Source organism: Centropristis striata, chromosome 8 (genome assembly GCF_030273125.1).
Source record: "Centropristis striata isolate RG_2023a ecotype Rhode Island chromosome 8, C.striata_1.0, whole genome shotgun sequence".
Taxonomy (NCBI): Eukaryota; Metazoa; Chordata; class Actinopteri; order Perciformes; family Serranidae; genus Centropristis; species Centropristis striata.
Window position 1 is genome coordinate 26,923,111 of NC_081524.1, and position 14,797 is coordinate 26,937,907.

General features: G+C 38.8%; 1 protein-coding gene and 1 long non-coding RNA gene across 2 annotated transcripts; both read left to right on the top strand.

The window, feature by feature from the left end:
• The first annotated feature begins 6,930 nt into the window (after positions 1–6,930).
• Positions 6,931–10,861, top strand: LOC131976742 (uncharacterized). Its single transcript, XM_059339896.1, has 6 exons — positions 6,931–7,195; positions 8,801–8,829; positions 9,468–9,756; positions 10,057–10,100; positions 10,617–10,781; positions 10,856–10,861. Exons 1-6 carry the CDS (start codon positions 6,931–6,933, stop codon positions 10,859–10,861), a joined length of 798 nt encoding a protein of 265 aa, XP_059195879.1.
• Positions 10,862–10,863: 2 nt separating this feature from the next.
• Positions 10,864–14,768, top strand: LOC131976056 (uncharacterized). The gene is made up of 3 exons (XR_009394776.1): positions 10,864–10,902; positions 14,027–14,070; positions 14,675–14,768. It is a non-coding gene; the product is annotated as an uncharacterized LOC131976056 (long non-coding RNA).
• The last annotated feature ends 29 nt before the right edge of the window (positions 14,769–14,797 follow it).

Consider the following 14,797-nt stretch of genomic DNA (forward strand, 5'->3'; position numbering starts at 1 on the left):
AGTATTTAGTTGTCTGTTTAGTTTATTATTAACAATGAGTATTGTTTGATTATTCTAGACGTTTGTTTATTTTGATAATATTTTGTTTTGCTAGTTTATTGTTTATTGTTAATCGTTATTGTAATTGTTAATTTTGTTTAATCATCATTATTGTTTAGCATATTTAGTTTACATATTATATTTTGGGTTTTATGGAATTTGGGTTGGCACCATGGGCACCTGATGTTATATAGGTAGGTAGGTAGGCTGTCATGCACCTGGGTGGGCCTATGGTTTTTTACCAGTGCGAAGATAGGCAGCAGGAGCCATGTTTCTTTGTTCTTTTATTTTGCTTGCTCGCAATGGACAAAATAAACCTTTGGAACTATCAATCATGCATGGACATCACCTTCTTTGCCTGCGTACACCACACGCTCATGGTGCATCAGATGCATTTTGATTAAGTTTGTTTTAAGTTTTGTTATTTTTTCGGACAAAATTGCCACTACAGTACCTACCATTTCAACAACTTTGACAAAATTCCTCCACTTAACTGTATTGGTAAACAGACAACATAATAATAATAATAAAAAGGGAGTGTAAAACGGTTGAAAAATATTAACTTTGATTAATTAAGCAGACATAAACAAAGCCAAAACCTAACAATAGATAAAAAAAAAATATATTTAAATATATTAAAATATATTTTGCATTGAATGAGCTTAATTTCTGTCCAATAAATCTCTATGCTATAGAGGAGCCTAATATCAATGTAGTGATATAAAAGCATGTGATATATAATATGAATAATAAAGGAGAGTAGGTGTATTACATGATATACATAAATCCATACAAAATTACATTTTAGCATAGAGTAGGCCTACATTAATTACCAAGAAGTAGCCTAAACAGTTTGATGCTTGTATGAAAACGTAGGCCCATACATGTTTTTCTCATATCATCCACTTCATTGCATCATTAATCATGTTTAATTTAAAGCAGATACTAACATTAATCGTCATCGCTTCGGTTTCATGAAACAAAATGTGAGGGTCAAACTGTTCATTGTTAACAAGCTAAACTAGCCTACTACCTAAACATATCACAGTAAAACATAAATTTGCTGTCTACTTCATGTCAACAAAATACTCACACGCGGATTGTCGTCTTGGTCCGTGTTCAATAGTTGTAATGCTTCAACGGAAATTGGGGGCGCTGTCGCAAAATACAAGAGGTCTAAAAATGCATATGTACCTATGTCCGTGCAGGTACAGATCTACCTGTACTGATCTGCAGCCTCTGGGTCTGCACTGCAGACACCCTACGCGTAATTTTCGGGTTCTGAACGAGCCAACGGCATAAATGTGGCTGGATTTAAAAGTTTATCTGTTTTCAAAAGTTCACAGATGTTGAAAACAACATTAAAACGGACACACAGAGAGAGAAACACCTGGTGAGTTTTGTTTCGTTTTTGACGATTCAACGTTCAACACGAATACTCAACGGCAGAGCGCGAGCGTCAGCGTTAATGTCCGTTAAAAAAAAACGTCACCGTGATGAACAGCAGCTATTAAACACGAATGCGCGGAATCATTGCAGCTCTAACAACTGAAGCGCCGAGTTGTTAACAAAACGGTAGTTTTTACTTAACATTCCACACGACGCTGAAGTTGGCTTCAGATTCGCCAGATCCGTGTCGGCACTCAAGGGGAACGTTGTTGGGAAATTAACTTGTTGTGCAGTGCGACTGTTTGTCCACTGACTGGCTGTTTTTTGTGACACTTCCTGATGTGAAAACATTTTAGGCATTTTGTCAGTTTTGCCTGACACCTACTATTGTATCTGTGCAACTTTTATTTTATTTGTGAAAATGCTAAAGGGGATATATCTTCGTTTTTGTTTTATACCAAGACCTTATTAGACCAGGTCCACATCTGAAACCACTGTAACCTACCTAGACTTCTCAGACTAGACTGGATTGATGTACAGGCCTAGGCTGCTTCTCATTACCACTATTTCGCATCCATGCGTCCCTCACTTGCGCCGTTCACTTGCGTCCCGCCCACCGGGGATGCATGGAGAGACGCAAGTGAGGGAAGCGAGCAACACTAGATGGCTCACGCTCGCTGTTAGCCAACGGAGACCGACGTCCGTACACGGTGGCCATCTTACCACAGGCAGCTTGCCCACTCTTAACATCAGTCATGGTGCACGTAGCATTTAAATAACCATAGTTTGCTTAATTTGAACCGATTTTCAAACGGTTTGGTTTGTTATAAACCTCAGATTTGTGGTTATGTGCCTGCATACTGAAGAATAATTTTAACCATGGACTTTCATAAAAAAACATTAAGCAGATAGGTAGAGTAATAGCTATAGGCCTACACACACAAGGTAGTTAGCCTATATTAAATCATTTATAAAACATTTAATCATTCCATGTATATTATGTTAGTAATATTTCTTTTATAATAACAATAATGACACATAAAATTAACATATATGTATTTATTTTCATTATAAATATGTCTTATGCCTTCCTGTATATCCATATACATAAACACACACATACATATATATGTATACACACACACACACACACATATATATCTCACAGAACGGATATACAGAAAGGTGCATGTATATCCGTATCCAGACGTGTGTGTGTGTGTGTGTTTATGTATATGGATATACAGGAAGGCATAAGACATATTTATATTGAAAATAACAACTCTGAGGTTTATAACAAACCAAACCGTTTGAAAATCGGTTCAAATTAAGCAAACTATGGTTATTTAAATGCTACGTGCACCATGACTGATGTTATGAGTGGGCGAGCTGCCTGTGGTAAGATGGCCGCCGTGTACGGACGCTGGTGACTCCGCCTCGAGCCATCTAGCCTATGGAAGCGAGGAGAGGAGAAACGATTTACGAGACATGAGACGTCCTCCCTCCGAAGCGTCACGTGAAGCGACGTCCGTTTCTAATGACGGCGGCAGCGGATCACAGCTGGATCAGCTGTCAGTCGCTTTAACAGCTGGAGACATGCACTAATAATAATAATAATAAGTGTTTTCTCTGTTTAACAAACACCTGCACATGAATAACAACCTCCATTGTGTATTTAAACACTGTGACCTGTGTCCAGCTCAGGGGCACGGGAATGCCTTTATATTATTTATTAATTATTATTTGCTGCTGTATTAGGACAACTATTAGGGCCAAGTATGAAAAAAAAATATGGACCCGGGGGAGGGGGGTAATACTGGTCCATGCCTCACTGGGTCCGTCCGGTGCCACACACACACACTCACTTCAAAAGGCACACGCTTCATGGCACGCGTAAAGACGCATCACATGAGGATGACCGTGAGGAATGAAGGCTGGGAACAATAAACCTGCTGCTGTGAAAAAAGTTTAGACGAACGTTACACTGTAACTGTCAACAAGAAGCAGAGGAGGTCTGAAAGAGAGCGCTCCGTGTGAACGCGAGGAGGAGGGAGCGTCAGTCGGATCACTCTGATAAAACACCTTAAACAGAGCGAGTGATGGAGAAGAAGAGACATCCCGCAGGTAGAAAGGAATGAAATGTGGTGATGTAGTACCATCACCTCATGTTATCTGTTTTTAATCATGCCATGGTGGCTGGGTCCCTCTCTCCTGGGTTCCTATTTATTTATTTATTTTTTTCATATATGGCCCTAATACGCCGTCGTAGTAGACGATCCTGGTGATAAATTAATTATTTAATATCCCAGAACATGATTGTGTCCGCTGAACACCAGCCAATATTTTATTAGGTTAGATGATTAAGGTCAAATGTAAATTATGTCACTCAGTAATGATCAGCCTCGCGTGGGACTGATGAAAATGACAAACAATGTAAAAGTGTTTCTTGCTGACGGACAGACTCTCATACTCTCTACTGTTTTTTTTTTTTACTTTAATAATATCCATGATAAATCTGTACGGTGGAAAAAACAGATCACGAAAAGGAAAAAGGAAAAAAACTTCTAGAGCGATCTTTCTCTTAATTTATTATAAATGTAGAAATATGTTTGTGGTGTTTTTGTTGTTCAGAGTCACAATAAAACAGATTTTAATTACATGGTGAATCATATAAATAAAATATAAAACTTGTGGTGACACACTTTAGTTTAATCTGTGATCTGTCTTCACTCCGGTATCAAACTACAGCGATGTTGCGATGTATAACATCAGTCCGATCAGCTGCTGCGTCTATTCAACGAGTCAGGGGGCGGGGCCACCGCTAAAAGACTTCCGCATAGGATTCTCTCGTGTATCCTCGCTTGTGCCTCCTCCGATATGCCTCCTCTATCCTTTATCCTCTATCCTCCGATCACAAATAAGAGCTTTGGGACGGTCTTAAAGATGGCGCCCGCGAAAGAACTTCCGGTTCAAGCGAGGATAGAGGATAGAGGAGGTGAAAATTAAGGGAAATGAGAAGCAGCCCTAGTCTGGGAACCAGCCGTTCATTTCTCCATAGAGGAGGTGTGGTTTACGATCCTCCGTAGCCGTTTATTGGGCGCTTAGAATGTCTATCAAAAGCGTCTGTTGGTAGCTCTTAGCCAATCAGATCAGTTATACCAGATGACGTAGTAGAGCGATATAAATTGATGTTTGTTGTGTGTGTGTCTGTGAGAGTGTTGCTTGCTGCTTTGCTTCTCCAGTTCTCGCTTTCTGCAAGATTATTTATTTTCACACTTTATTCCCCCTCATGTCATTCAGCCACACACATCCACTGATTTTATGGGCAATAAACAAGCTGCTGCGGGTCTCTCTGCAGCTCCGCTGTCCCTCGGCTCGTAGCGAGATCTCCAGCTATTAGCCCCGCTACCGTAACGCTGGTGACGGTAACGATACTGCTATTAGCCCCGCTACCGTAACGCCGGTGATCTTGCTACGAGCCGGGGGACAGCGGAGCCGCTGAGAGACCTTTCGCCTTTCAACTTTCGCTCTAAACTATTTAAAACACCATCTACAGCTAAAGAGAGTTTTGCGTCTGCTGCAGCCATATTGGATCCGTAAGAAAACTACAAGCTTCCGTCTGCCGGGTATGGTATGCGTCATCGTCTTGCCGTCCCTCCCCGTTCTGTGATTGGATCCCTAAAACAGGGCTAAGAAACCTCTCTGGTTGCCAGACCCCTTGGCAGTTCGAAATGAAATCGAGCATGCAAGGCAGTCTGGGTATACCCAGGCTTGTACAGACCCAGAAGATTCATAAAAACACAGTCTCTGATTAGTGAAACATCTATTCTATTTGTGAAAATGCAATAAAGGCACATTATACTGTTTTTTCAGCATGTGGACCACATTAATCCAGTCCAGATTTGAGAGGTCAAGGTACAGTGGTTTCTGATCTGGACCTGGTCTAATGTGGCCTATATGCTGAAAAAACTGTGAAATGAGTCTTTATTGCATTTTCACAAATATAATAAAGGATTCACAAATCTGAGACTGTGTTATAATGAATGTTTAGCCTCTGTATGATAATCTAGTCCAGATTTGAGAACTCTGGGTACAGTGGATTTTGATCTGGACCTGGTCTAATGAGGTCTCGGTGTAAAACAAAAACGGTGAAATCTCCCATTTAGCATTTTCACAAATGAAATAAAAGTTTCACAGATACAATAGTAGGTGTCAGGCAAAGCTGATGTTTTACCTAAAATGTCTATCATCAAGAAGTGTATCAAAAGCAGCCAGTCAGTGGACAAACAGTCGCACTGCACAAGTTAATTTCCCATTTAACTTTCCCCTTAAGTGCCGAATCGGAAGCCAACTTCAGCGTGGTACATTTCACTACATTACCCGGAGCTGCTTCCTCATTCCTCCAGTCAGTGACAGCAGCTCCGGTAAGTTGCCCTAGGCTCCATTTAACAATGCAAACACTAAGCATAATTACAGTGATATAATATACTGATTTAGTCTTGTAATATTATATAAATCTATTCATTTATAACACTTTTTTTTGCTCATGTTCATGTACTTTTCCCCCATTATAAAAAAAAAAAAAAATCAAAACATAAATATGAGGTCATTGGATGTTAAAAAAATCAGGAAAATATGCCAAATTTAAAACATAAATAACGCAAAATAAACATGATAAATGTCTGATTAGATACAGAGCAGAGTACACGCAACATCCCATCAGATGTGTTTATGAGCAGCTATGTTTTTGGGGTTTTGACCCAATTTACTGCTGATGTTTTTATAAAGGGACCACCCTCAGTGTGTGTCATGTTCCGCATCGTCACCAGGCTGCAGGTCTTGCTGGGTCAGTAACAGGACGGGTAGCCAGGCAGTTAAACGGCCAGTTACTACGACCGTGGTAAAGTCCTTTGGTGTTCCATCCATAAACCCTGCTCAACCTGGACTCTGGCTGCTTAAAGTAGAGAGAGCAAAGTAATAGAGCTTGGAGAGCTTTTTATGTAGCAGTGTTGCATTGCTATTCAAGGTATGACGTTTTATATTCCTGTTTTATATTCCTATATCCCATGTGACCACAAAGACTTTATTTGTTAGTATTTAGTACCTATGGATGCATAACAGGTTGAAAATCAAATATGTTATGCACACAATGGACAGATCACACACTCAAAGATGGAATATACTGTAAGATAATGTTTTCACAGAAACATGGTAACAACAGCAGCGACCCTGAAGCTGTGTCCCCCGGACACATTCTCAAGAGAGATAATAATGTGTGTGCACAGAGTCAGTTTTTGTGTGGACACAGGCCATCTGGCCGTGAGTTAATGCTCAACCACTCTCATGACTATTTTCTCACATTGGATTCACTTTGAAGTGAATTAAATAGTGACAATAAACTATTCACCATTTTATAGTGACCCCCTGGATCTCTTTCAAGGGTCTGTAGTTGAGTACCACTGTTTTACGATATGTTTTTCTTTTTTTTTACAAGTCGAAACAATGACCGTGAAGAAGGTGCTAAGTGAAACTTTGAATGATTTGAGTTCAGAGGAGCTTGAGGAGTTCAAGTCACTCATGAAATATGAGAAAGATTTCCCATACATCTCAAGAAGTCGACTGAAAGCAGCCAACAAGGCAGACATAGTGGAGCTGCTGGTGGAGACGAACAGTGCAGAGTGTGTGGAGTTGACCAAAAGGGTTTTAAAGAAGATGAAGAGGACTGATCTGGAGCAGAGATTATCAGACATCAGCCCAGGAACCAAAGGTAAGGCAGAGAAGACAGGGATGTGTGAAAATATGGATTGTATTATGTGGAAATGAAATATGTAAGCTTGGGGTAAAAAAAAAAAAAAAGTTCTGTTCTTTTATATTTGTGTATGTTTCCATCACAAATACATCTAAATCAATTGAATGTTGTTAGAAAATCTTAAAGTAGTTCTAAATATTATTAATAAGGCTATTTGAGTGTCATTGTGGTATGAAATCTTTTGCATCATGGTCATGTATATACAGTATGTACAGTATAAATCACATTCACACCTAGAAGCTGCCCAGAACAGCCAGAGTCTGACCTGTTGGCCACTGAGCGTCTCCACTAGACTAGTTAGGATTTAAGGCCTTGTTCTGGGGCCTCATGTATCAACGATGCGTACACACAAAAACATTGCGTACGCTGTTTTTTCCGCACACGCCACATGTATGAAAAGTAAACTTGCCGTGAGAATGTGCAGACCGCTCCGCAACCTTTCGAGGTGCTGTGAGAATGTTCTACCATCAATAACCTGTTCTAAATATGAGGGGATAGATGATTTCTTTTCATCTATTTTCATATTTTAGACTTCACCTGCGTGTGCAATGATGGTATGTTGAAGTCCATATGTTTTGATGTTAAGATTGTATATTTTCTTAAGTGTATATATTCTGCTATTTCCACTATTTTTATATATCCCCCTCCTGGGATCAATACTTGTGATTCTGATTATGGAGCGCACACATTTTTCACAGATTACCTGCCTTAATCACTGTGTCAAAATGCCGATCGCCGAACGTTTCCCCTTTGGTTTAACATGGAGATGTTAACGCTGCAGGTGCACAGCGATCCATGACGCACAGATCTCTGTCCCCGGTGAAAAAACATGTGTTGGAAATCCTTCCAGAATAAGTCAGATGTGGTGCATATTTGATCCCATATGTGATGTTTAATTTGGGACAACAAGTTAAGTGATGCGTGAAAATGATTATGGCACGCATTACGCACTGGCAGCTCTAACGGCCCTGACTAGATTCAATAACGGTGGCGTTAAGAAGGAGCGTGTGTTGAGGGACCCTTCTGCCACGGTGCAGGTCTCTGATCCGGCTGGGTAACAGCCACAGTGACACCTTGTTGCTGATCCCAGAGCTGAGGCAACAAAAAGCTAATTTTCCTGCCTCCACCCCGGAGACCACCACGTCCACCTCGCGCGCAGTGGCAGTAAGTTGATTTGCAATTGTTTTGTCGATAATCAGTGGGCATGCCGGCTATTTATGGTAATTTGCACGTCTTCTGCGTATTATTTTCGGGAGGAGCCGGGGCGTGGTTGGTGGCTCGTGCATATGCGCTCAGTTCCACGCTGATTGGGATGTATCAAGGAAAAGGTGCGCAGAACCTGGCGTAAGCACAGTTTGATACATGTGGAGGTGAGTTTGTGTACGTACCTTTCTAGTTTTGGGAGTACGCCATCTTTCAGTATGAAAGCTACGCACTCTTTGATACATGAGGCCCCTGGTCTTTTAATTTTACCCACCATGATTTATACTTCCAGTCACAAGCTTACTTTTTCAAATGTTACTAAATTCCTAATAGGTATTTTTCTTTTCCTTGTCTCCTCAGAGAAACAGCAGCCTCCACTGATCCAAAGAGTGAGTAATGTTACATCACTGTGACTTTACACGCCAGAGCTTTTATTCAGTTGATGAAGTTCAGAATGTTTTTTCATCTTGAACATTATTATTGATGATACAAACCATTCTTCTTCAGTTTTCTCACAGAGCTGAACTGATGATTCATATCATGTACACGAGAGATATTAAGCATCAATGTTATTTACGTATCATTAACATTATTGTTATATATCGTTTATATATATATATATATATATATATATATATATATATATATATATATATATATATATATATGCTCTTCTTGGATGTTTTTTGAAATAGAGACTTTTATTTTTTAATTATTTATTTACCAAAAGTTCAAAATCAAGAGTTACACCCAGGCAGTAAAATAATAATAATAAATATGATAATAATATTTAAGAAATATTATTAAGGAAGTATATCACTTTGATTTTGTTTATGGAATGTTTACATATTAAAGCAGTTTGTTGGACAAATCAGTGGCATTATTTCCAGTAGGGATATGATGTATGTTCTCTTAACTCATCCACATTTCAAAAACACACATTGATGAGATGTGATAAAGAAAAAGTAATTATCCCAGCTGTGAAATTGCACTTTTGCCTCATGAACGTTTTCTTTGTATTTACCAGGTGGAAGCGATGGCGTCTGTCATTGAGCTGCTTTTGGAAACATTGAAAGATTTGACTGACCGGGAGCTTAAAGAGTTCAAGGATGTCCTGCAGCGTCAGAATCCCTTTTACAGACGTTTCTCAGATTTCTCATTAAGTCTGTCACAGACAGCAGACAGGCAGGTCATGGTGTTTTCACTGGTGCTAACTGACCGCCAACAGTCTCTGGAGACGACCAGGAACGTTTTCAGGAAGATGAACAGGATTGATTTGGCGCGGAAGTTGTTAGACAGCAGCTCAGGACCCAAAAGTAAGACAATAAAGATAAAAATATGTAAAAATCATAAAACTGGTCCTTAACATTTGTATCATAAGTGTATGTATGTATGTATGTATGTATGTATATATATGTATTCCTCTCTTTATATCTAATTAATAAGAATAATAATGTAGAGAAGAGAAACATTTTGAGTCATCTGGTGTAAAATATATATTTAAGGACTAATACATATTAACTAATTTTGTGTTGACTTTGAATTGTGTGTTTTTTGACAAATACGTATTGCTTGATGTTAATCATTATTTTTTTCTCTCCTTTCTTTCTCATCAGAGAAACACTCTTTGGATGAACACCTGTCTGCACTGATCCACAAAGTGAGTGATGTTATATCTCTCTGATCATGCACAGTACAGTGTTTATTGTATAAGATCCAGGTTTAAAACATATAGAAACTAAAGACGATGGATTAAACCAAAATCATTTTAAATTTTTAGATTTTAAATTGAGTTTGGCACGGAAGCAAAGCTGAGATCAATTTCTGCTCGATAAAGTTATTATAAAGCCAATGTAGTTAAAACAGTCTTTCAAGATATAAACAAAATTCTAAACATGAAATTGAGAAAATATAATTTTGCTGCCAACTGTTCCTATGGTGACTTTATCCACAACACCCTTGTTAAAGTTTATCTCAGTTTTTGGGCAACACAGTGAAAGAGTTACAATCTGGAAATCCAATTTATAGTTAGAGATATTAAAAGTAGAAGGAAAGGAGAATCATCATCCATGAAAAACGCATCACTACCAAATGTGTCAGTAGCTGAGGTGATGCAGAAAAACACATCTAAAAACATTATTGTTTTCTCAATATACATGTACTTGTAATTTTCCAGGTGGCAACAATGGCGGCTGTGAAAGAGCTGCTTTCAGAAACACTCAGTGATTTGAGTTCAGTGGAGCTTCAAACATTCAAGTGGTTGCTGCAGTTCATGTTCTTCCAGAGGAGCCTTCCTCTTATGTCACTGACAGAACAGCTGGAGCTAAAGGCAGAAGGTCTGGTAAAATTGATGGTGAAGGTGTGCGGTCAGCAGTCTGTGGAGGTGATGAAGGAGGTTTTCATGAACATGAACAGGACTGATCTGGTCCAAAGGCTGCCAGAGACCAGCTCAGGACACGAAGGTAAGATAAAGAAGACAACTGTCACATTAATATGTCATAATTAATAAATATGCATAGTTACAGAATATTTTTAAATGTGGGGGGAAACATGTATTTTAGGTCTTAGTATCAAGCAACTCAAAAACATGTAGGTCTGCCAGGACAGCAAAAATTCAACACCTCTCAAACACAGTCTCAATTGTATGAGACATTGGTCGTCATTTATCAAACGAGCGTACGTCAGAAAGTGATCGTAAAGTGGGCGTAAGACCATTTCTAGGTAAGCCTCGGCATTTATCAATATGGACGTGAGCGGAGGGTACGATCAGATCTCACGTCTGCTCTCAGCTCGTGTACGCAAATTTGAGTCAGCGTGAAGTCCACACGTCTGAGTCGGAGAATTAATCTCAGACTATACTAGTATTGATGCCTGGAGCTGACTAAACAGCAAAACATGTTTAGACTACATAATTTATCTTTGAAACATAATCCAAAATTAAATCCACCCTGCGATTGTGAAATTCTTTAAACAGAATACCAGCCGAGGATATTAAATGTTGTTGTCTTCTGCTGTTTACTGTTATTATTATTATTATTATTATTATTATTATTATCCAGCTGGACACCGGAGCGTCAGCGTCTCCTTCACCAGCGGTGCTGCCCGAATAGAAACATTTCCAATCAGCGCTGCTACACGCTCCTCTGACTAAGACATCATTCTTAGTAAATGTAAAGAGGTGAATAATATATCTCCATCATAATAATAGCAATATTCGGATATTTTATAGATTATTAGGCTTTATATATCACGATGTATAAATTAATTACTCAAACCTCGCCGGGAGTTGAATGGTCCACTGCTACTCTGCTGACAGCACCACTGATTTCCTTCCTTTTCACTTTTTATGCTGCCAAACAAAACCAGTTTGTTGTGTTGCAGCTGTTGGACGTCAGCGTTTCACTTTCTGACTGAGAAATTCCTCTTCTTTTTGAATTAAAACTTACTTTAAAACATTGTTTACCTCCTTAAACCAAAAAGCTGTGAAAACGTTTAAGTCCGTGCTCCAAATGTAAAATATTCACTGAACTTGTTTGAGTTTATAACTATAAGTATTTTTATTTCATAAACCTCTGTCGCTGCGTATTTCTTTAATATGTCTATATTGCCCCTATTGTTAATTGTAACGGTGCACTTTGCTATTAAAGTTGACTTTAGGGGGTGAAAAAATCCTCTTTTTGGCCGTATTGAGTCCTTCGGTGTCGTAAACTCTGAAGGCGAGTCTTCTGAATGGGGTATGTATTAGGGCGTGACATTTAAATGACGCTCGTTTCGAGCCGCCACATTTATCAACAGCCGATCATTCTTATGCTGTGATTGGAGAGATACGATCGCTTGATAAATCACACATGAACCCTGTCGTAAGACGAAATATACACTCAGATCTGCGCTGGTTTCTACGCTCGCTTGTTTAATGAGGGCCATTGTGTTGTATATGGCCCTTTTCCTCTTGCCTTCAGTTCACACACCTGACAGGAATAATAAAGGCATTTCTCAAATCAAAAATCAAATCAAATCAAAATTACTTTATTTATCCCCGAGGGGAAATTCAGTTAGTCTGGTAGAATCTCTTGAAGAATGAGACAGCCTGATGGCTGTAGGAGAGAAGGATCTTTTGAATCTCTCCGTCCTGCAACAGAGAGAGAGGAGCCGTCCACTGCTGTTTTTTTGGTCCATAAAGGTTTTGTGTAGAAGATGATCTGGGTATTTCAGGATGGACTCCAACATCTTGACAGGTCATCTCTCCACCACCTCCTCCAGTGTGTCCAACCTGGCTCCAACCACAGAACCAGCTCTTTAGACCAGTCTGTCCAACCGCCTTCATCTCTGTGTGTGATGCTGCCTCCCCAGCAGACTGCAGCATAAAACAACACACTACCACCACAGACTGATAAAACATCTGCAGCATCTTAATACAGATGTCCAGAGATCTGAGCTTCAAGAAGAAAAAGAGGCGGCTCTGCCCCTTTTTGTAGAGAGCGTCAGTGTTTAGTGACCAGTCCAACTTATTATCAAGGTATACACCTAGATACTTATAACTTGGCACCACCTCGATGTCCACCCCACAGGTATTCACTGGCTGAAGAGGGGCTTGAGCCTGTGGAAATCTATGATCATTATTTAAACAATTGCAACTACTTACAATTTATGAGGTCAATAAGTATCAAACAGGGGTTCTTATGTATAAAGTAATTTGCCTTCCTGCATCTTTACCTAACTTTTTTCATAGTTACTTTGAGTTTAATTCTCATTATCATGCACATCTTACAAGAAGAAAGAATGATTTACATATTCCTTTCTGTAGGACCTCTGTTGCCAAATTCTCATTTGTTTATCAAGGTGCAGTGCTGTGGAATGACATAAAACATCTAACAGAATCATGTTCCTCTTTAAATACTTTTAAGACCAAGCTCAAAAAATCCCTATAGATGTTTTACACCTTTGTATTTGTTTTGTTTGTATTTTTTTATTTTCATCTAGCTATGTAATTTAAGTAAAGTATAGTTATTTTTAAGTTTTATGAGGGAGGGTCGCGTATAAGCCCTTTTGGCCTTTTTGATCTTTCCTGCATTTTCTTTTACTGTTTCTTGTACTGTTATTTCCTAACAATTGTATGTTTTTTAAGTGCAAACAACAAAAAATAAAATTAAAAAAAATGTCCTTAGTCTTTGAGGTGTTCAGTAGGAGATAGTTCTTGTGACTCCAGTCACTGAAGGCTTTGATCAGATCCCTACATTCAGATTCCTGTCCATTCCTGATACATGCCACAATAGCAGTGTTGTCCGAGTATTTCTGGATGTGGCAGGACTCAGAGTTTATTTGAAGTCCGCTGTGTACAGTGTGAACAGAAATGGAGCCAGAACTCAGTTTCATACAGTGCATTGATATTTACAATACCAGTTGTTATTAAATGTGATGCAGCTGCAGGATCATCAGCTGAAGTATTTGGTGTGAATACCGCAGAGGGAAATATAAAACGTAAGACACTTATATCACTGATGAATATAAAACCTCCTCTCTCTATCAACAGTGTCTGATTATAAAGGGTGACAGTAAATCATTCATTTGTATTTCCTTTCTCTTCAGAGAAACACAGTGTGGATGAACATTGGCCTGCACTGATCCAGAAAGTAAGAAATGTCTGACTTTAAACTAAAGCTAAAACAACTAATTGTTTGGGCTTCTGATCAGACAAGATGTAAGGCTGAGAAATGATACTTTTTTGCTATAAATGTGTCCTTAACCCTATAAAGCCAAGTGTATCATATTAGATACAGTAATTTTTGAGACCTCTACATCATCAAAAACCTGATGTATACATGTGTTGAAGATAAACAAACTGAGCAACAAATTGCACTAAAATACCGGATGTAGCAAAAATGATATGCAGGTTCCACGAGTGGATCAGTCATTGCTGCATTAAAAACTTCATATCAGCAGATGTACGATGTTGTGTTATATGGGAAAAATATGTATTTTGCATGTTTGAGGAAAAAGGAAAAGTTAAAAATGTTGTTGTTTGATGTTTTTGTTAGTTCAAGAAAAACAAACTGTGAGCAACAAATTGCACAAAAAGACCTGATGTATCAAATATGATACAAATTAGAATTCATATATGCAATTTATTTATTTTTTAAAATTCGTCAGCAAGTTAATAAGCACTCGGTTTTAAAAAAAATTGAATTTTCTGGCAATTATTTCATGGTTCAGGCTTTATAGGGTTAAATTTACCAGGTGGACACTATGGCGTCTGTCATAGAGCTGCTTTTGGAAACACTGGCTGCTTTGAGAGAAGATGAGCTCAAAAATTTCAAGTTGGTCCTCTTGCATGAAACTGACTTCACCAAACGCACCTCA

What these genes read in the sequence shown, in the direction of transcription:
- LOC131976742 (XM_059339896.1), top strand. Translation starts at nt 6,931, where the DNA reads ATGACCGTGAAGAAGGTGCTAAGTGAAACTTTGAATGATTTGAGTTCA. An exon ending in CATCAGCCCAGGAACCAAAG is followed by an intron (nt 7,196 to 8,800) that starts GTAAGGCAGAGA and finishes TTGTCTCCTCAG; the next exon opens with AGAAACAGCAGCCTCCACTG. An exon ending in AGCCTCCACTGATCCAAAGA is followed by an intron (nt 8,830 to 9,467) that starts GTGAGTAATGTT and finishes TGTATTTACCAG; the next exon opens with GTGGAAGCGATGGCGTCTGT.